Consider the following 21,262-nt stretch of genomic DNA (forward strand, 5'->3'; position numbering starts at 1 on the left):
ATGTTTGTCAAACACAAGCAAGGTAAACCTAGGGTGTTGGTGAGATGCTCAAAAACTAGTCCTATGGGTACATGCTTTCTAAGGATTCAAAACTAGTCTAAGGCCAAAACTGTTTTTGAAAATCTAAAAATGGAAAGTTTTGAAAGCATACAGTTTTAACTTATAAGTTTAAAAAACATTATTTTAAAAATAGTTTTAAGACAATCCTAGTCTATTAGGCACATCCCTAATTTTCGTCGTAGGTTGCTAAATTCACTTTCAGGGAGTGGTTTTGTAAAAATGTCAGCTAAATTTGATTTGGACTCAATGTACTTGAGTTCAATATCACCTTTAGTAACATGATCCCTGATGAAGTGGTGCCTAATTTCAATATGTTTGGTTCTTGAGTGATGCACAGGATTCTTGGTTAAGTTAATTGAACTTATATTGTCAATTAATACTTTTACATTCGTGATGTTTAAGTTGAAATCTTTTAGAGTATGCATCATCCATAATAATTGTGCAACACATTCGTCGATAGCTATGTATTCTGACTCAGTTGTAGATAGAGCAACACAATGTTGCTTTCTACTAAACCAGCTAACAAGTGATGAACCTAATAATTGGCATCCACCACTTATGCTTTTGCGGTCTAATTTGCATCCAGCATAATCTGAGTAAGAATACCCTATTAGTTCAAAATTATTTGTCCTAGGATACCAGATTCCTACATTTGTTGTTCCTTTAAGATATCTAAAAATTCTTTTAACTTGTGTCAAATGGGATTCCTTAGCACAAGTTTGGTATCTAGCACACATACTAACTGCAAATAAGATATCGGCTTGCAGTTAAGTACAGTAGGCTACCTATTGCACTTCTATAGTATTTTAAATCAATTGGTTTTCCATTTGGGTCACTGTCTAAGATTGTGTTTACTGCCATAGGTGTTTTTATTTCTTTTGTATTTTCCATTCCGAATTTTTTAAGTAATTCTTTGGTGTATTTATGTTGATAAATATAATTTCCTTCATTTGTTTGTTTGATTTGTAATCCTAAGAAATAGGTTAATTTTCCCACTAAGCTCATTTCAAATTCTTTTTCCATTAGATTAATAAATTCTTCTAAAAATTCTGAATTTGTTGAGCCAAATATTATATCATCTACGTATATTTGTGCAATAAATATGTCTGTATTTAATGATTTAACAAACAAGGTTGGGTCAATTTGACCTTGTTTGAATCCTTTAGATGTTAAGTAAGATGTTAGCGTCTCATATCATGCCCTGGGTGCTTGTTCAAGTCCATATAGGGCTTTCTTTAATTTAAAAACACAATCAGGGTGTTCTAAGCTTTCAAAGCCAGGAGGCTGACCTACATAAACTTCTTCTTTGATTAGTCCATTAAGAAAGGCAGACTTAACATCCATTTGGTATAGTTTAAATCTCTTATGGGCTGCATAACTTAGTAACATTCTAATGGATTCTAATCTGGCTACTAGGGCATATGTTTCATCATAGTCAAGTCCTTCAACTTGACTAAATCCTTTGGCAACCAGCCTAGCCTTATTTCTAGTAATTTCCCCAGTTTCACTTAGTTTGTTTCTGAATACCCATTTTGTTTCTATTATTTTCTTATTCTTAGGTGGTGGGACTAGGTCCCAGACCTCATTACGCTCAAATTGGGCTAGTTCTTCTTGCATAGCTATAATCCAATCTGGGTCTAGTAGGGATTCATCCACAGTTTTAGGTTCAATTTTTGAAATTAATGAAATTTGATTTAGGTTTCTAAAAGATGATCTGGTTTGAACTCTTAATTCTGGGTCACCAATTATTTGATCAGTTGGATGATTTGGGTTAACCCTTATTGTTCTAGGAGGTTGATCCTCCTGATGTTGTTCCTCTTCTTCATGTCTTGTTTAGTTTCTTCAAATTTTACATTAGTAGTTTCTTCAATTTTTAAGGTAACCTTATTGTAAATTCTGTAGCCTTTACTATTTAGGGAATACCCTACAAAAATTCCATTTTCAATTTTAGAGGTGAATTTTCCTAAGTGTTCTCTTGTATTTAAGATGAAAACTGGGCACCCAAATACCTTAAAATATTTTATATTTGGTTGTTTATTATAAAACAATTCGAAGAACGTTTTGTTATGAGTTTTATTTATTGTTGTTCTGTTCTGTACGTAGCAGGCTGTACTAACGGCTTCTGCCCAAAAGTATTTAGGTAGGTTATACTCATTTAACATTGTTCTAGAAGCTTCAAGTAAGGTTCTATTTTTTCTTTCTACAATTCCATTTTGTTGGGGGGTTTTAGGGCATGAGAACTCATGATGGTAACCGTTTTCTAGACAAAAACTGTTAAGTGGTGATTTTTAAATTCTCCTCCGTTGTCACTCCTAATTCTTTTAATTTTAATATCTTTTTCGTTCTCAATCTGTTTGCAAAAATTTGTAAAAATTTCAAAAGTTTCATCTTTATGTTTTAAGAATTTTACCCAAGTAAACCTAGAATAGTCGTCTATAATTACTAAACAATATAAGTTTCCATTTATAGATTTGACTTCATGGGAGTCAAAAAGATCTAAATGTAGAAGTTCTAAGATTGAGTTAGTTTGTGGTTGATTTGTTTGTTTGTGGGCTGATTTAGTTTGTTTGCCTTGTTGACAAGCATTACATATGGTTGAATCTAAGTTAGGTAGCTTTGGTAAGCCTTTTACAAGTCCATTTAGTTTACTTATATTTCTAAAGTTGGTGTGAGACATCCTCCTATGCCATAACCAAGTTTCTTCTTTTTGTGTTAAATAACACTTAATGGGAGAAATGGTTAGGTTGATGGCATAGATGTTGTCTTTTCTAAAACCTTTTAAGCTTATGGTAGGATTATCTAGATGTTTGATTAAACATTCTGTAGATAGAAATTTGACCTTATATCTAGTATCACACAATTGACTTATACTTAGAAGATTATATTTAAAATTTTCAACAAGTAAAACATTTGTAATTATAAAGTCTAATTTTAATTCAATATTACCTATACCAATTACCTTGAGTTTGCCGTTGTTTCCAAAGGCAACTGTTCCTAGACTTTTGTAAGTGAGTTGAGTGAACTTGGTGTGATCTCCAGTCATATGTTTGGAGCAACCACTGTCCAAAATCCACTTGGTTTCCTACAGTAAGTAGGATTTAAAGTTAGTCTTTTGAGCATCCATTATTTAAGTGTAGAATTAATTTAAGTTTAAAATTTTGAAATTAATTTTTAAGTTTAAAATTAAAATTTTGAAATTAATTTTTAAGTTTAAGAAAAATTTTGAAATTAATTTTAAAGTTTAAAATTAAAATTTTGAAATTAATTTTTAAGTTTAAAATTAAAATTTTGAAATTAATTTTTAAGTTTAAAATTAAAATTTTGAAATTAATTTTTAAGTTTAAAATTAAAATTTTTGAAATTTATTTTTAAGTTTAAAATTAAAATTTTGAAATTAATTTTTAAGTTTAAAATTAAAATTTTGAATTTTTATTTTTAAGTTTAAAATTAAAATTTTTGAAATTAATTTTTAAGTTTAAAATTAAAATTTTGAAATTAATTTTTAAGTTTAAAATTAAAATTTTGAATTTTTAAGTTTAAAATTAAAATTTTGAAATTAATTTTTAAGTTTAAAATTAAAATTTTGAAATTAATTTTTAAGTTTAAAATTAAAATTTTGAAATTAATTTTTAAGTTTAAAATTAAAATTTTTGAAATTAATTTTTAAGTTTAAAATTAAAATTTTGAAATTAATTTTTAAGTTTAAAATTAAAATTTTGAAATTAATTTTTAAGTTTAAAATTAAAATTTTGAATTTTTAAGTTTAAAATTAAAATTTTGAAATTAATTTTTAAGTTTAAAATTAAAATTTAAGTTTAAAATTAATTTAAGTTTAAAATTTTAAAATTAATTTTTAAGCCTTATTCATCTCACCCGATCTATATTATCAATCAGGGAATCCTATGATTTTGTGAGATGAAATTGGTTTGATTACAGAGTTTTGGTTTAACTTGTGTTAGATTCAGACTTAGCTTTGGTTTCCACAAATAGGCATTCTTCGGATAAACTTCTAAGCTTGGTGAGTCACAAGGACATCATTAGAAGTAACCAACCTTTCGAGGTTTTCCGAATAGTCCTATCCACGGAACTTAGTACTAAATCTTGGTCTAACTGGTTAGGATTCGTTTAAGGGTAGCTTTGAGTTCCACTTGGCCAAATGCACCAGATCGAAACCATATCTTTCTAGACATGCGATGCCCAAGTTTTCCTAACGTACTATCATCCAAAAATTTCACCAGTACCATGATTCAAGTTAAACTTGGTCTCTTTTTAACTAGTCAGAATTACCCTGCCGGGTTGGTAAATTTTGGGTTACCCTGTCGGGTAAGTTAGTTTTAGAGGTGCCAGCTATTCTGGAGCCTCCCCCTGAATTATTGATTTTTAATAAATTTTGATTTTAGGCTTGTGTCGATTCTTTTTATAGTTATGATTAACTTGGTGATAATTTTGTTGATTTTCAAACTGTTTAGACTTTGAATTTGATTTAGGTTTGTATTTTGGATTTTGGTTTGGTTTATTCGATTTTATATAATGTATTTTTTCTTTAGGTATATAATATTGATTAAGTCCTACTTGCGTGGTCAGACACGCTTTCGGAATCCAAGCTAGATTGGTTGACTTGTATTGGGTTATTAATGATTTGAAGGTTTTATTTGAATTCGACTTATATCCTAGTCCGGTTTTATTATAACATGCTTTTTGATTATTTAGGATTAAGTCTAAATTTTTTTATCTTGTTGTGAATTTTTCTAACATCTCCTTTAAATTGTTTATTTCATTTTTTAATGATAAATTCTCCTCCTCAAGTGTTAGATCTTGAGTTGGATTTGAATTTTTTTGTTGTACCTTGAGGTTTTGATTTTCCTCAAGAAGTAATTTGTTTTCATTTTCTACTTTGGTTAATTTACTATTTAAACAAGAAATGATTTTAAAAAACTTTTTGTTTAAATTAAAATATACCTCATTCGAGCCTTCGGAAACGAGTACGGACTCGTCTTCTGTTTCAGCTTCGTGGGCCATCAGTGCGAGGTGGCTCGATGTTTCTGTTCTTCTTCCTCGATTCGTCCGAGGAGTCGTCCCATGTTGCTTTGAGTGCTTTCCTTTTTGTTGGCTTTGGTTTGTCGAACTTTAGTTTTGGGCATTCGTTCTTGTAATGTCCCTTTTTGTTGCAGCCGTAGCAAGTCACGTTCTTTTGTTCTGAGGGAGAGCTGATCTTTTGAAGATCCTTTTTGCTGAAGCTCCTCTTTCTCCTGGTGAACATTTTTCTTACCAAGTTCACCAGGTGTTCTTCATTTTCGGAGTCTTGGTCAGATTCTTCTTCAAATTCAGGCTTGCTTTTCTTTTCTTTGGAGGACCCTGCAAATAGAGCTATACCTTTCTCGGCTCCAGCATTAGTTTGTTCGTGTAATTCTAATTCACAGAAAAGCTCATCTAATTTTAAGTTAGAAAGATTCTTAGAGATTTTGTAGGCATCCACTATTGATGCCCACAAACTATTACGTGGAAAGGCGTTTAATGCGTACCTTATTAAGTCTCTGTTCTCCATCTGGTGGCCTATTGCATGAAGCCCGTTGAGGATGTCCTTGATCCTCGCGTGTAGTTGATTCACCGTTTCACCTTCCTGCATTTTTATATTAAAAATTTTATTTAAGAGAAGGTCTCGTTTTGTTACCTTGGCGTCGCTCGTTCCCTCGTGCAGCTCGATCAACTTGTCCCATAGCTCTTTAGCGTTTTTGTGTGGACCGACTCTGTTCAGTTCTTCTCTTGTCAATCCGCATTGTAGAGTGTTGATCGCCTTATTTTCTGTTGATGCTTTTTTCTTCAGATCTGCTGTCCAGTCTTCAGGATCTACTAGATTGTCGGCGTTGTCCATTGGAATTTTGTAGGGTCTCGTGATGCTCATCCACTGGTCGAAGTCTGTTTTGAGGTAGACCTCCATGCGCTTCTTCCAGTACGGGAAGTCGTCTCCGTTGAAGAGTGGAGGTCGCACCGTGCTAAATCCTTCTTGTTGAGACATTTTGTGCACAGGTAAATAACCGAAAAAAATATCCCAAGACTTGGTCTTGGATTAGTAGTGCGGGAAGAGAAAAATAGTAAAAAAATCTAGATTGATATTAAAAAAAAATGATAAACAAGTTTTGAGTGTAAAACTGAAAACAAAAAAAAATCACCCCAGTCTGATTGGTGGTTGCACCAAATCAGAGCGGTACCTGCTCTGATACCACTTGTAGGACCGTTAGATTCGATAGAGGGGGGGTGAATATCGATTCGCAAAACAAGAGTATAAGCGCAGCGGAAAAGTAAAATAGACACAGTTGTTTTACTTCGTTCGGAGCCTGTGACGACTCCTACTCGAAGGCCCGTGGTCCTTGACCACTTTCGTTGGGCAATCACTAGCAATTCGAAATAATGATTACAAAAGAATCGTACAGTGAATGCTAATGAAAACTAAAAACAAATACCGACAAAAGGGAAAAGAACGGAGCGTAGTGTCGGAGTTTTGTTGGCGTCGCACTGAACGTCGAGCAGCAAGACCCGGTGAGAAGAGTTCTCGCAATTGATTGATTACCAAGCTCCATGCGGGGCTTGTTTTATATCTTCCAGCGCTGGATCCCTTCCGGCGCCGGAATGTGACGTAGCACAAACCATGATGCTCCACGTGGCGGCGACTGGTGGATAGAATTCGCCTTCGGCGCGGACCACCTTGTTCCAGAAAACTCCTTTTCCCGCAAAACAAAGTTAGTCCGAGGGCAAATGTATATCCTGCAACAGATTTTGACAGATTAAAGTTCAACAAATAAATTAAAAGAGTATGACTTAGATTCCGTCTTTCTGAGACCGGAATCTAGTCATGATCTCGACTTAGACATCCGAAATGGATCTAAGCCGGATCGACGCCTAATGTCCCCTTCCCGGGAACGCGTCCTCACAGTCACTCTCCTCCAGTGACTTACCTCACTTACCTGCCAGACGTCCGGTCAGCCCGTCGACCCGTCTGGACTTCTCGCCAAGCGTCCGGTCAACCCGTCGACCCGCTTGGACTTCTCGCCAGCTATCCGGTCAGCCCGTCGACCTAGCTGGACTTCTCGCCAAGCGTCCGGTCAGCCCGTCGACCCGCTTGGACTTCTCGCCAGCTATCCGGTCAGCCTGTCGACCTAGCTGGACTTCGTGCCAGACATCCGGTCAGCCCGTCGACCTGTCTGGACTTTTCCTGCACACTTGATCAAAGTGTCAGACAACAACAAAACTAACTTAACCTATTTGTCATTCATCAAAACCTGGGTTAGACCGTTAGTGCTACCCGCACCAACAGTATTGAGGTTTGATTTCTTGTCTTCGTTTCTTGTTTTTATTTCCGCTGCGCTAACCTTGATTTGTAGAAAGAAACGAACGATTTGGGGTCGGCTATTCACACCCCCCCTCTCTAGCCGCGACCATCGGTCCTAACATCCTCTACATCTTCTATCTAAGTCTGATCCACACTCGGCTACCGACCAGCCTAGGTATGAAACTTCTTCGATCCTTTTTTTTATTTTAACTGATTTTTCTTCCTCTTTTGCAGTCGAAGTCATGCTACGCGTACGTCTGGTTGACAAATATGATCCTATCCCACATTCGACGTCAAATATGATCCTGTCTGAAAGTCGAAAAGAAAGCTGGGGATGTGGCGCTCCCGCTGACTACTTGTAGACTCCGCTCGGACCTGCAACACAAATTACGTCAATGCCGAGCTAGGGAAGGGGTCCCCGACGTTGGCCCTCCAACACTCAAGTCAGTCACCGACGATGAAGTGAAAAGTGGAGCAACAAGAAGACTGTAGCGCAAACAGTGAATATCACATACCTCCGTCGATGCTTGGACCCCCTTTATATAGAGTTCCGGTAGTGTGCGTGCACGCTTCTCATTGTTTTCTCTGAAAAGATTTGTCAGTAAAGTGTCCCTGACATAATACCTTAACAGACCGATCATATCTCTGAAGTGACAGTGGAAGCTTCCGCCGTACGATCTTCTGGCTGTCCATGCCCAGTGTCGGCGGTACCAACTCCCAAAAGGATGTCGATAGATATCAGTGTACTATAATGCTAGGCCAAGCGGCATGGTCGCTCGACCGGAGTTTTGCCGCTTTGGTGCCACTTCCGGTTGGCCAGAACCTTGCTACTCCCGTGTGTGTCTGACTGACCGAAGTTCCACTCTTCCACTATCGAGACCTGCTGCCAGGCTGAGTGGGTTAGTCGCTCGGTCGAAGTTGAACTCTGTCGATGTCAAGATTGGTTGTCTAGCTAAGCGGAGCAGCCGCTTGACCGAAGTTGAACTCTGTCGATGTCAAGCTCGGCTGTCTGGCTGAGCGGGGCAGCCGCTCGACCGAAGTTCCATCTGGCAATGCTAAATCCTGGTGCCTTGCCGAGCGGGGAAGTCGCTCGGGTGGCTTCTACATATTGTCTTCATTGAGCGTCAGTCGTTTGACTTTTTCCTGTATCGAAGACGGCGGTGGATCGAAGTCTTCTCCTCGATCGGGGCATGTTTCTCCCGACCGGCCGATGCCTTCTACGTGTTGACCGCTTTGACTTTGACATCCACCGTGACAGTGAGGTAGGACCCCTTATTATCACCGCATCAAATAGGATTTTAAATTATCTTAGATGTTTTATTTTATTAAAATAAAAAAAAATTTATAATTGTCTTAATATTTTTTAAAATTTATAGAAATTTAAAAAGTATTTTTCCTATTTAACTTTTTTAAACAGATTTTTTTTTTGACAAATATAATTTGGTATTAGATTATGTTTCTAATCCGTATTTATTTTTATCTATAAAAATTATTTATAAATTCGTGATTCATTTTAAATTATGTCTCAATTTTTTTTATATATGATATTTTATTTAGTTAAAACGGATTAGTAATTCGATAACAAATCCATTTATAATTTATCAAAAATCTGAAACAGATTTTAATTTTACTTTAGAAATCTATTTCTAAAGTTCTGTTTTTTTTAGTGATATATATACCTAGCGCTCCTTTCTTGCATTAAGACATCCATCATATATCCGATCATTCAATAGCTGACCGAGTTTAAGGGATATTTGACCTATAACAGAACCGATCAATTATACGTTCGACCAGGGTGAGAGGACCCAACTTCCCACTCAGTACAAATCTTTCAGCATATAACCAGTCAACCCTACCACCGGTCGACCTTATAGGCTTTCTTACATGCTAGTCCTTCCTCATCTAGCCGGTTGGTAATAACATTGGTCAGAGTTATACAGCTTAACATGCTTGTCGCTTATATATACAGAAGATAAAAGGATAAAGTGAGTCTCCTTATAAACTCGATCAGACTTCCAGATCTCAAGTTCTCACTTCAAAGGCAAGTCTTCAATCATATGGACGATCAACTTAAAGTACCAATTGAATTTCTCGGGGCTCAATTCCCCATTTCTCAAAGGTAAGTACCCCGGTATATGGCCAGTCGTCTAAAGAACCGACTAAATCTAGTGGACTTAACTTCATATTTTGACAGATCTCCAGCATCGCCAGTGCATAACTGAGCAGCTTAAGGAAAGGGCGGCTATAGAATCAACTGATTTATAGATTCGATCAAGATATACTCAATAGACAACATGGTCAGAGAATCAAAACAACCTATCAGAGTAACAAGTATTTGTTAAAGAATATTCCTCTATTATAATATGAGCATACGTTGGAACCTTCTTCGAAGATGACTTTATACTATCTATTAGTCGGCATATTGTGACAACATATTCCTTTAATCACCTTATTAATAACATAAGTTACAAAAGATAAAAGAGGTGCACATATGGGTAACGGAAGGTTTCTCAGACGATTACTGTATATTGCCCAGGCTATATGTGTAGAATCGAAAAGAATTTAGATATCTCCACAATTACATGATATTGTCCACTTTGGGCCTAAGCCCTCATAGTTTTGCTCTTGGGCTCTACCCAAAATGCCTCATTCCAATGGAGATATCTTTTCTCTTATAAATCCATAATCTTTCCCATGTGTTTTCAATATGTGACTATGTTTGTAACCATGCAACTCCAACAATCGCCCCCTCAAACAAAGGATCACAGGCTTCCCACGTCCGATCCTCGACCCACCAGGTCTTCTTGCCCCTCAGTCCACCCGACCTACTAGGACTTCCTTACCTAGCCGCAACTAGGACTTCCTACCTGGTGTCTGATCCTCTTGATTCGAACATAGGAGCCCCCACTTTCTTTGTTCAAGGTCAATATTGTACTCACATGACTCAATCAGACCATAACTCTTGTGCACAGTCGGCGGTTAAACCTTCTTGTAGTCTGGGCTCTAATAATAATTATAGGATCGAAAAAAATTTAGATATCTCCACAATTGTATGATATTATCTACTTTGAGTCTAAGCCCTCATGATTTTACTCTTGGACTCTATCCAAAATGCATCATTTTAATGAAGATATCTTTTCTCTTATAAACTCATGATCTTTCCCATGTGTTTTCAATGTGGGACTATGTTTGCAACCTTGTAACCCCAACAATAATCCCTTACTAGACAATCTCTAACATTCTCTACCACCTCATGATTGCAGAGATTATGAGAGGCGGTATATAAAGGGGAGTCCTCTCCGTTGGCAAGGTACACATACCTTATGATAATCTTACTTACACGCATGCATTCTACTATTCTTCCCTTTATTTGCCCGCTTTGATATCGTACTGACTTGAGCGTCGGAGGACATTTGTCAGGGACCCCTTCCCTAATTTTTGGATACTGACATTCTGTCTGTTCTCTTTGGTGTGTGGAGAGAGGAAGAAGAAGTCCCTTTTCCTTTAATTCAAAGTCTTCATGCAGCCAATAGTGCAGCAACCTGCCCAGCGTGGTATCTCTCCAGTTTTCAGACAGGATCAATTTCCATTACATAATTTGTTTGTGTGACCTTGCTAAACCTTTAGCAAGAGTAGTAGAAATAATCGGTATTCACTCTCTTTAGTTATTTGACTATCTTTCTCCATTATCAATCCTTACACCAGTTGACTCTAAGTACTTTCAGCTGGATTTATAATTAAAGTTCTACATTAAAAATACACAAAGAATATCATGAACTTATAAGATAGAAAATATCTCTATTGATTTAAGACCTTTTAAATAAAAATCCAAAAAGAAATCCATGAGAACTTATATTCAAAATAGATAATATCATATTGGACTATTGGTATCAGAGTCATGATCAAAATATAGTCATGTGTGGAACCTTAATAAAAGAGATGAGAGAGACCTGGATCTTGAGAATAATAGCAAGGGGGCTCCCAGTAAAAATCTATGATAAACTCACGAGATGATGCTCTTGGTATTTCACGTAAGGTGTGAATCCAAATACAGTAGAAAGGAAAAGAGGATTGTTGGAATTATAATTAAAAGTCTAATTAATATTATACTACTATAAAGATAATAAATTTAATTGATCCAACGCTTCCAATGGGTACATAACTTAACCTGCATAGTCAAAGTCAAACAACTTTTATAAGTCAATTCAAATTACAAAATTAATCGAGTGTAGTCAACTAAAGTCATCATATAAATATTCTTGACGATTAGCAAGTCAACAATTGATTATAGAGTTAACTCAGCTAATCGGTTAACCTAGTCTTGACCTTGAGTTATTTTATCGGCTTTAGCCAATAATACACTTAGGTAGAAATTTTCTATCTAAAATACTCAAAATGATTATAAATTTTTAAATAATTTGTTCTAAAATTATCATACAATTTAATAATTTAATTTTGATGATTTCGACTTTTGAGGTTTCATAAAAAACAAAACAAAACAAAGTTGCATTTCAATTTTTCCCCCATGCTCTAGATAAAGATGGCTGTTTAATTTTTGTCCATGTTCTTAGCTAACTAGCTGTTCTATTTGTCTTTTCAGAAGAAAAAAATTGACTCTTTGATAATTAAAAATAAAAGAAAAGAAAAGAAATTGCTCTTTAATTTTTGCCCATGCTCCTGGATAAAGATGGCTGAGAGATGAATGTTATATATCTACATGTGCTACAAACAATATCTTTTTTGTCATTAATTAAATCACACTCATTTATGTTTTTAATAATCTGTTAATAGATAACTAATTGATATAAGAACTAATTATTATAACTCATGAGTTAATATTTTTTTAATCAATAAATATAAATTTATTCATCGAGTTGGCGTACAGAGCCTAACACTTTGGCTACTATTATTATAAATCGACCGTCCCTAGGATAACTTGGGACTATCACTACAATCTTGCAATAATAATGCAGGAGGATCTGTGATGCAGAATAATAGAATTTAGAGACGGCATAACTTTTAATTTGAAATAAATCATGGACCTTTAATATTTGCTACCGAATGTAACCGGTATTAGGTTAAGAAACATCATTTAAAATTTTTCAAAAGCTCCGAAAAATTTTAATTCTTTTATTAAGGTTATTTTTATCTTTTATATTGTTAAGATTTTGAGACTATTTAAATAATTTTTTAGTTAATATTAAGTATTTTCTTTAGAGTTAATAATTATTAATTAAATTTAGAGATGAATTCTCTACTTTTAGTTATTTCTGGTGTCTTTCCTAAAAATTCTTTGTTAAGATTAACATACAGAATAATTACTATTTTATTCGGCGTCATATATCAACCTGTTATATTAGTTTTATGCATTCTCCTAGTATTTATCATTCAAAAATTATTTAAACGCTGATCAAGAGGCTTTTGTAGATAGAGGATCTTATCTTAGCAGCTACTAGGACTCCGGAGGAAGCTATTCATATGATGGTGGATTGGTTTGGTAGGATGGATGGTGGAGTCAGTTAGGTGAATGATTTCTTTTAGAGATTGAGTTCGAAGAAGCCTTGGGCCAGCACTATCTGGAGGAGCTATCTATAGCCTAGCCACATGATGACACTTTAGGTGATCGTGTTGGTGCAATCAATTTCTGGTTAAAATTGATCAGATTGACCAAGCTTAAGTTGATTCGAGTTACTTGAGAGAAAAGTTAAGTAGGTCAAGATTGTTGGATACTTGATAAGATATGAAAAGTCTAAGTGGATCATGAGTAATAGGACACTTGACGATCAAAAGTCTAATATGGAGTTGACATGAGATAGAAAGTTTGAGTGGGTTATGGAGGATGGACACTTGGTGATGACCGAAGCCCTAATAAGACAAGGTTGATTGAATGTTAGGTAATGATGAAGTCCCAACAAGTTAAGATTGATCGGATACTAGATAATGAGAAGTCTAGGTAAATCAAGGTTGACCAGATGTTGATCAAAGAAAGTCTAGGTTGAGATCAACTGGATATAGGCAAGATGATAATTCAACTTGATGCATCGATAGATCAATGGACTTTAAATCCAAAATTCATATTTTTGAAGTGTTTTGGGTTTGCTATAGTAACTAGGGTTTCTATTACAATACTAGTGTTCATTACGAACCTTAAACCACAATAATTCCGATGTTTGCTACAGTAATTTTAAGGGTTGCTATAGTAGCCTAGTTTAGAGTTTTTGCAATCGATTGATGGCACTGTAGCATCAAACAAAATATTGCGGAATCGATTGACCAGATCGACTAAAAACAACTAATCGATTGGTGATTCTCATCAATAGATTGGTAAGTTAAAACATAGTCGTTTTGTAAGTTTAAACGGTCGGATCCAATGTGGTAATCGATTGGTGAAGTCTATCAATCAATTGGTAGGTGGAAATTAGCCCGAATGTAACTCTATAAAAGAGGGTTTCATGAAGATTTGAAGGTGTCAGATCTTCGGGGTTTGAGGACAAATTGCTATTGCAATTTTAGACTAATAAGAGAAAATTTAGAACAATAAACATCCAAAGCAAAGCTCGCTTGTGTAAACATTTTTGTTTTGATTTCATTTGTATCTTTGTATTTATTTGTGTTTATTACAAGAATAATTTGTAAGAGGCTTCTCCATCTATAAAAGGTATCCGAGAAAGAAAAGATTTAGTGGTGTTAGATCACTAGAAATAGATCTTGAATTAGTTATTTTAAGAGATGGATATTAAGTAAAATTTCGATGTTATGCATGTGGTGTCAAAATTGATTCAAAATTTTCATTGTGCATTCAAACAACGAGCACACAATTGAGATAAAGTGATCAAATCTATTCACCTCTTTTTAGATAGCATGGATCCTAACAGGTTGCATATGGGTGCCTCCCTACAAGAGCAAGACAAGAGTACCTAAAGGACCGAAGTTGCACCTTTTGTAGCCTTCAGGAGGAGCATTTTGGGTGTGCTCCTGTTGTAGAGCTATGGAGACATATGATGGAGCGACTACATATACATCATAGCACATCCACATATATATGATGGAGTGACTACATATACATCATAGCACATCCACATATAGGAGGATGCTTCGAGTCATCAGATTATGGGACCCCAGTTTTGGGGAAGGCTCGTCACCTTGTTGTTTCTTATATGATATACTATGTATGATTAGTGAGAAATAATTATTTGTTTGAGAGGGTTAGGATAGATGTAGAGAGTATCTTTAGGAGGGTATAAGTGGATGTGTTTCGTTCTTTGACTGTATACTTAGACCTGATGTTGCATCAGACATAAATGACACTCAAGACCTACATTAAACATTGATTAAAAAAAATCATTTAAACGTTAGGATATAATATAAAATTTATTTTATAAGTGTGATAATTTACTATCTGACTATCAAAGTTATGTCTATAGAGATATTTTTTTTCTAACACTTGCACGTATGGATAATGGAGAAAAAAATGTATATCCACCTTCAAACATCCTTATTAATTATGTGACAATTGACAACACAAAACATAAATATAGATTAATACATTTTTATTTTCCTATATTAATACGAATGACGAATACGTATAGTCCTAATATAATCTTAGGTGGAGCGGTTTGGGTTCGGTGGCAACGCCCGGCCGGCTCGACCTGGCCCGAACCCAAATCCACGCAGCAGCTCTCCACGCGGTACCTCGCCGTCGGCGTCACCGCTCCCTCGCGCTCGCTCTCACCAACGCCTTAGTGCCGCTTCCGCCGGAAGCCCCCGTCACATCGACCGCCTTCTCACTAACGCACCCCAGCAGATGGCCCGACCCCGAGGACCTCCTCGTCTTCATCAGGGAGGTACCCCCCTGTTCACCGGACTCCGACGACATGGAGAAATTAGCGACGCTGGCCGTAACCACGCTCCACTCGACACTCGCCTCGCTCGGCTCGTAGCCGACGGCGGCGGTCGCGGTCGCCGACTCCGATCCTTTTATGGTGAAAAAATGGTGCGTGCTCGTCGATAAGCCCTCGATCTCGAACAAGTCCGAGCTTGCTTCGCTGAGGACGTCCTCGTCTCGGCCGCCGGCGCGGGAAGGCAATGCCGCGAAGCTACTTCCGCTTTGCGCGATGGTAAGATCGTTTTTTGAGTTAAAATTGGCGCCTAAGATTGAATTTTGAGCGACTCCGATGAGTACTTTCTCCTCTGGTTTGAATTTTGAGATCGGATTTGGAGGGAGAGAGAAGGGTTCTTGACGCCGGAAACTGGGGCTGATTCTTTTCAGCCTAGATTCGCACACCGAGTGTCCGTCGTGAGGACGGCCATGCGCCAGCTGGGCTTCCCTGTCGACGTTGATCGCCTGCTTCCTAGCGCAGGTGCAAGGAAAAACGCGGAGGAATTTCTTCCCCTTGGAGTCTCGTCGGCGGCGGTCGGGGAGTAGTACGCTGCGGCTGTTGCAGCTCGTCTCCGAGGCGGTGCTTCCGGGCTTCGACCCCTCGCGCGGCAACCGTGGGACCTCCTTCTTGGCGCCGGCCGCCGACGGGGTCGGCACGCGGGTGCGCCCAGAGGCGGCGCTACCATCCATCACGCCACTGAAGTACTTCTCGGCGTCGAATATTTCGATCTCACCGTCGGGAGTACTCCTACTCCGTCGCCGGCTGAAGGTAATCTGGCAGGCCAAGTGGTCGGAGGCGGAGTTGCCCAACTCCGGCGGAAAGCTGTTCTCCCGGACGAAGGCGAGGTAGGAGGAGAAGGAGTCGTCGAAGGCGAAGAGAGACTTTGGAGTCACTTTAACGGAGCCCATGCTGGCTAACAAGAAAACAGGACCAGGAATACTGATCGTGTTATTGCTTCGAGTTATAGAAAAGGTTCTTTATATAGACCGGAATATTTTTATTCGTTAATCTAAATATTTGGATCTCGGATACAATTAATTTTAGTGGTAGGACGTTCTCCCCTCGGGGTAGTGCGATGGTTAAGACATAAAATGTTGACATATGAAATCTTAAGGTCGAAACTCAGCGTGATCGAGCATAACCTCCCGCATGTCTTGGCCATTTGCACTAATGATTAGTAGCCACCCGTGATTTACCTCCTCCGTGTTGACCTAGGGACGGGTTGGCGGGAGCGCTGGGGGCGAGCGAATCGCCTTTTGTTGCCACATGTGATAGTGCAAGTATGTCCCTTCGGATGGGTTTAGTCGTTAGCACATGAAGTGTTATCATAATGAGATCTGGGGTTCGAATCTCGGCAAAGTCGAGGTAAATACCTCTCTTATGTGTTAGTCACTATTCCAAAGGCTAGTAGTCGCCCGTGATTTACCTCCTCCGTGTTGGCCTGGGACGGGTTGGCGGGGTCGCTGGGGGCGAGCGTATTCGCCTTTTGTCATAATGTGATAGTGCAAGTATTGTCCTATTGGATGAGTTTAGTGGTTAACGCATAAGGTGTTGTCATAATAAGGTCTGGGGTTCGAATCTCGATAAAGCCGAGGTAAATACCTTCCTTATGTGCTAGTCACTATTCCAAATGCTAGTAGCCGCTCATGATTTACCTCCTCCGTGTTGGCCTTGGGACGGGTTGGCGGGGGCGCTGGGGGCGAGCGTATTCACCTTTTGCCACAATGTGATAGTGCAAGTATTTCAAAGATTAGCAGTCGTCCTTGATTTACCTCCTTCGTGTTGACCCTAGACAGATTGGCGAGGACGCTGGGGGCGAACGTATTCGCCTTTTGCCACCATGTGATAGCACAAATGACTCCTTATCGGACCTGATTAACTGGGCTTAAACCCTAACCGATCTCTCTATTTCCTCTCCTCTGGAAGTCATGTTGCTGCCGCCTTCACCCCTCTGCCTTCTCACTGAACCCCACAAATCCAAGCCCTAGGGGCAAGATCCTCTATGCATCCGCCACTGGCACGTCCAGATCCCTCACTAGCGGCCTCTCTGCTCGTCTCTGTTTCTACGGTCTCCCCTTCGACCTTGTCGACCCCCACTGCTACAAGCTAGAGGATCTTCCCAAGGAAAACGTTGACTTGATCCGGTATACTTCTGAGATTTGACCGAATTTGATTTTCATTAATAGTCATATTAATGCAGATTATTATATAAACTTTTACAGTGATGGTGTGGAACTGAGAATTAATAGGATATGATTATGTATCGAATGGTTTCATGGTTATTGATGTAGAACTAGGTATTGGTTATAACAATAATGATTATTTTTCAAATATTGCTCTTACTGGTGATATTGATATTAATAATGAAATTTGGCATACTAGACTAGGACATATAGGACAATAACGAATGAAAAGATTAGCTAAAGAGGGCATGTTAGACGCTCATGATAAGATTAACTTGTCTATATGTGAGCATTGTCTTGCTAGAAAAGTAACTAGGAGATTATTTGGTAAGACTATTAGAACTGATCACCATTACAATTAATTTATTCAGATATTTGTAGTCCAATGAATGTGAAGGCTAGAAATAAAGTTCTTATTTCATTACATTTATTAATGACTTAATACGTTTTGGTCATGTGCATTTGATTTCTCATAAATTTGAAATATTAGATTGCTTTAATCGTTACTTGAATGAAGTTGAGAATCAATTAGAATATAAGGTTAAGACCTTACACATGCATTGATCATAAAGGTGAATATTTATCTGATCAATTCAAGATAATGTGTAATGAGAAAGGGATCATTAGACAACTAACTATCCCTGGAACTCCATAGCAAAATTGGGTTGCTGAAAGAAGAAATCAAACTCTTCTAGATATGGTTAAGTTTATGATAACTCAAGCTAATTGCCTATTTCCTATTGGGGTGATGCATTATTAATGGTTACCTATATACTTAATCGAGTGTCTTCTAAATCTATTTCATCTACTCCATATGAATGTTCGACAGATAGAAAACCATATTTGAGTAATCTGATACCTTGAGGTCAGCCATCTACATTCATGATAAGACTTACGAATATGGAAAATTAGGACTCAGAGATAAGAAGTGTATCTTTATAAGGTATTCTAAGACTTCTAAGGGTTATGTCTTCATTTGTGATCGACTAGATGGAACTATTTCTAAAATAAAGTCAAGAGATGCTACTTTTCTTGAAATTGAGTTCCCAATAAGAGGTGAAGTTGATAAGAAAATTCCTTTATTTTAAATAGAGGAAGAGGTTAATATTTCTTTATCAATAAATCAGGAATCACTAGAGATGCCTGAATCTAGTTAACCTAGTAGGAGTAATTTGTCAAGTCATAAGTGAACTTCTCAACAACCCAACTTATGAAGAAGTATTCATAAAATTAAATCTCGAAAATAGTTTGATATTGAGAATGATGTATTAATAACACTCTCAGTTGATGACGATGGACCTCGAATAGTTGACGAAGCATTAAGATGCTCAATTAGAGAAAAAAATAGAAAGTTGCAATGGATGAGGAAATGAACTCAATGAGAAAGAATTAAGTTTGAGATTTAGTCGATGTTGTCACGCCCTGGGGGAGTCCCTGCCAGAGGAAATTCTGGCAGCATCTTCCCTGTATGGGTGACATTTGAAACTTATCTACAAAGCTCTCAGGGCCCCTTAATCCACGGCCAACACGGTCGGAATATATACAATAAAATATGATAAGCATTCCACGCAGTTTATATAATTCAGCCTCCGGCTGACACAACCACGCAGTTATAATGGTAAAAACCTACTCTACTGCAACGAGGAAAAACATAACACAACGGAAAACCTTCGCAGCGGATAACATGGGCATTATACCTGAAGCGCGACATAGAATCCATAAGTACAAGAACTACACATCATAAGTATGCAGACATAACAAAACAAGGAAACAACGAAAGTCCGAAACCAGAAAGCCATCTCGACACCTAGTGGGGGGACTAATGACTGGAATTTCTTGACGGCCTCAACCTGAAATAGAAATAATCAATGGGGTGAGTTCAACAACTCAACGGGTATCAATCTAACATGCATAGCAAAATATATCTAACAGTAATAATCATGGAGTACAATCTCCTGATCAATAACAGGAAATGTGAAAACTGAACAAGCAAAGAAGAATTGTACTCACCAGGGCCTCCTGTCCTGACATAAGGGTCATCAGACCAGATACCTTATGTCTCCTGTATGCATGTCAATCATATGCAACCTAAACAAATGCAGGATCCAAAATGCAGCAATCACAAGCAATAATGCAATCCATGCATATGATGCAAATAACATGGTCACCCCTGATGTCAGTCAACCATCTCATACACGATGGTGAGACCGAGTGGGTAGGACTATGACAATTGTGCACCTGCCATCACTACTCTTGAGTGACCGAGTGGATAGGATGCTGTCGGAGTACACCTATGCTTCTACTCCAAATCATAAGTGGGGGAACTCAATGCTCTCATCTCCCTGAGTCAGTCCAGAGGAGGGATCCCTGCCGCTACCACACTGTAGTCAATACTACCCATGAGTGGACCAGTGGAGCCTAACAGAGCAAAACTGGCACACACCCTGCCTGATATACCACTAACCCATGAGTGGTTGTGTGTGCAGATCCATGTAACTGGCGATGTGCTCAACAATAATGGAGCCGACAATCGCTCAGCATGCAATCATGTAAGATGGTGCATGACACTAAGCATGAAAATCCTGACCATGTCCATATCCATAAAGTATGTACCAAAATGTAAATGGATCCAATAAAATGATCTTGGTACACCTGACAGGTATGACAAATAACTAGTCCTGTACACAATAAGGCATGGTATGCCACTACCTCTATGAACATAATACACATGACAATAATCAAGAGGGTCTAAGCATAGATGTATAGCAAACAACAAATAAGGCATGCTTCAGGTATCAAGTAGTGGCATACCAAACAGAAACAAACATAACTATTACTGTAAGTTATAACTTATTAAGCATATCAGATGACAATATCAAAAGATGAGTCAAGGTACCCGCCTAAAAAATGGAGATCGTATCCGAATAGATCCCACGTCGAAACGCACGTCTCGAATTAAAATCCTGTATCAATGTATATATTTTATTTAGCTAAATTCAAATGAATTTAAATAGCTAATTAAGATCCCCAAACAAGTTAGGGAAAACCTTAATCGATATAATCATCTAACTACTCTAATAATCCTCAATCCACATAATCTACAACAAAGGTCCAATTCTCTACACCTTACCTCAATCTCAAAGTCACCCCTGTTGATCCACGCCTAGGGATGGTTGCTGCCGGGCAATGCTCGCAGGAAGATACGGCTGCCAAAGATTCGTGGCCGACATTACCTAGATGTCACTGCAAGAACATTCATCACAATTAGACAGTATCACATAACAAACTCGAACCCCAAACCAACAACCTTCCTAAATACAAGTATCCTTCTGTCAACTCACGATCGAAGGGTTCACTACTGGAACACGGTGACCAGAGCCATGGATCGCCTATGAACGATGCTGGCCGAAACCCAATACCGCTTGCTCACCTTCTCCAACAGCGGATTATGATGGCTGGAGAGGGGCAATGCACAAAGGAGACCTCCAACTTCTTGCTCTTGGCACGGTAGTTCACGGGGATAGCCTGATAGCCTTCGCTTGCAATGACGACGATGGCTAGATCAAGTAGAATTTAAAGCTTCCGAGGTAGATGGCGACATTAGAAAACTAGGGCATAGCGCAGAAAGGGGAAATCTAGGGCACGACTTCGGCGATGGAGGGGCAGTGGAAATTGAAGAGGGGTCGGTGGCTATCCTTGTGACAGGTCGAGCGATCGGCGATCAGAACTCATCGACGTCGGATCTTGATGGTCGGCACGGTGAGTAATCGTGAGAGGCACCGCATGAGGGAGAGGGCTCGGGCTGTGGCTGT

General features: G+C 38.1%; 1 protein-coding gene across 1 annotated transcript; it reads right to left on the reverse strand.

Moving 5' to 3' along the window:
- Positions 1-14,876: 14,876 nt before the first annotated feature.
- On the reverse strand, positions 14,877-16,203 carry LOC122021241 (protein PHYTOCHROME KINASE SUBSTRATE 1-like). The gene has a single exon (XM_042579335.1). It carries the CDS (start codon positions 16,173-16,175, stop codon positions 15,093-15,095), a length of 1,083 nt encoding a protein of 360 aa, XP_042435269.1. The 5' UTR covers positions 16,176-16,203; the 3' UTR covers positions 14,877-15,092.
- Between the last annotated feature and the right edge of the window lie 5,059 nt (positions 16,204-21,262).

Source organism: Zingiber officinale, chromosome 9A (genome assembly GCF_018446385.1).
Source record: "Zingiber officinale cultivar Zhangliang chromosome 9A, Zo_v1.1, whole genome shotgun sequence".
Classification (NCBI taxonomy): domain Eukaryota; kingdom Viridiplantae; phylum Streptophyta; class Magnoliopsida; order Zingiberales; family Zingiberaceae; genus Zingiber; species Zingiber officinale.

Bases quoted from the DNA above. Each gene is read 5' to 3' on its own strand.
- LOC122021241 (XM_042579335.1), bottom strand. From the start codon at position 16,175: ATGGGCTCCGTTAAAGTGACTCCAAAGTCTCTCTTCGCCTTCGACGAC.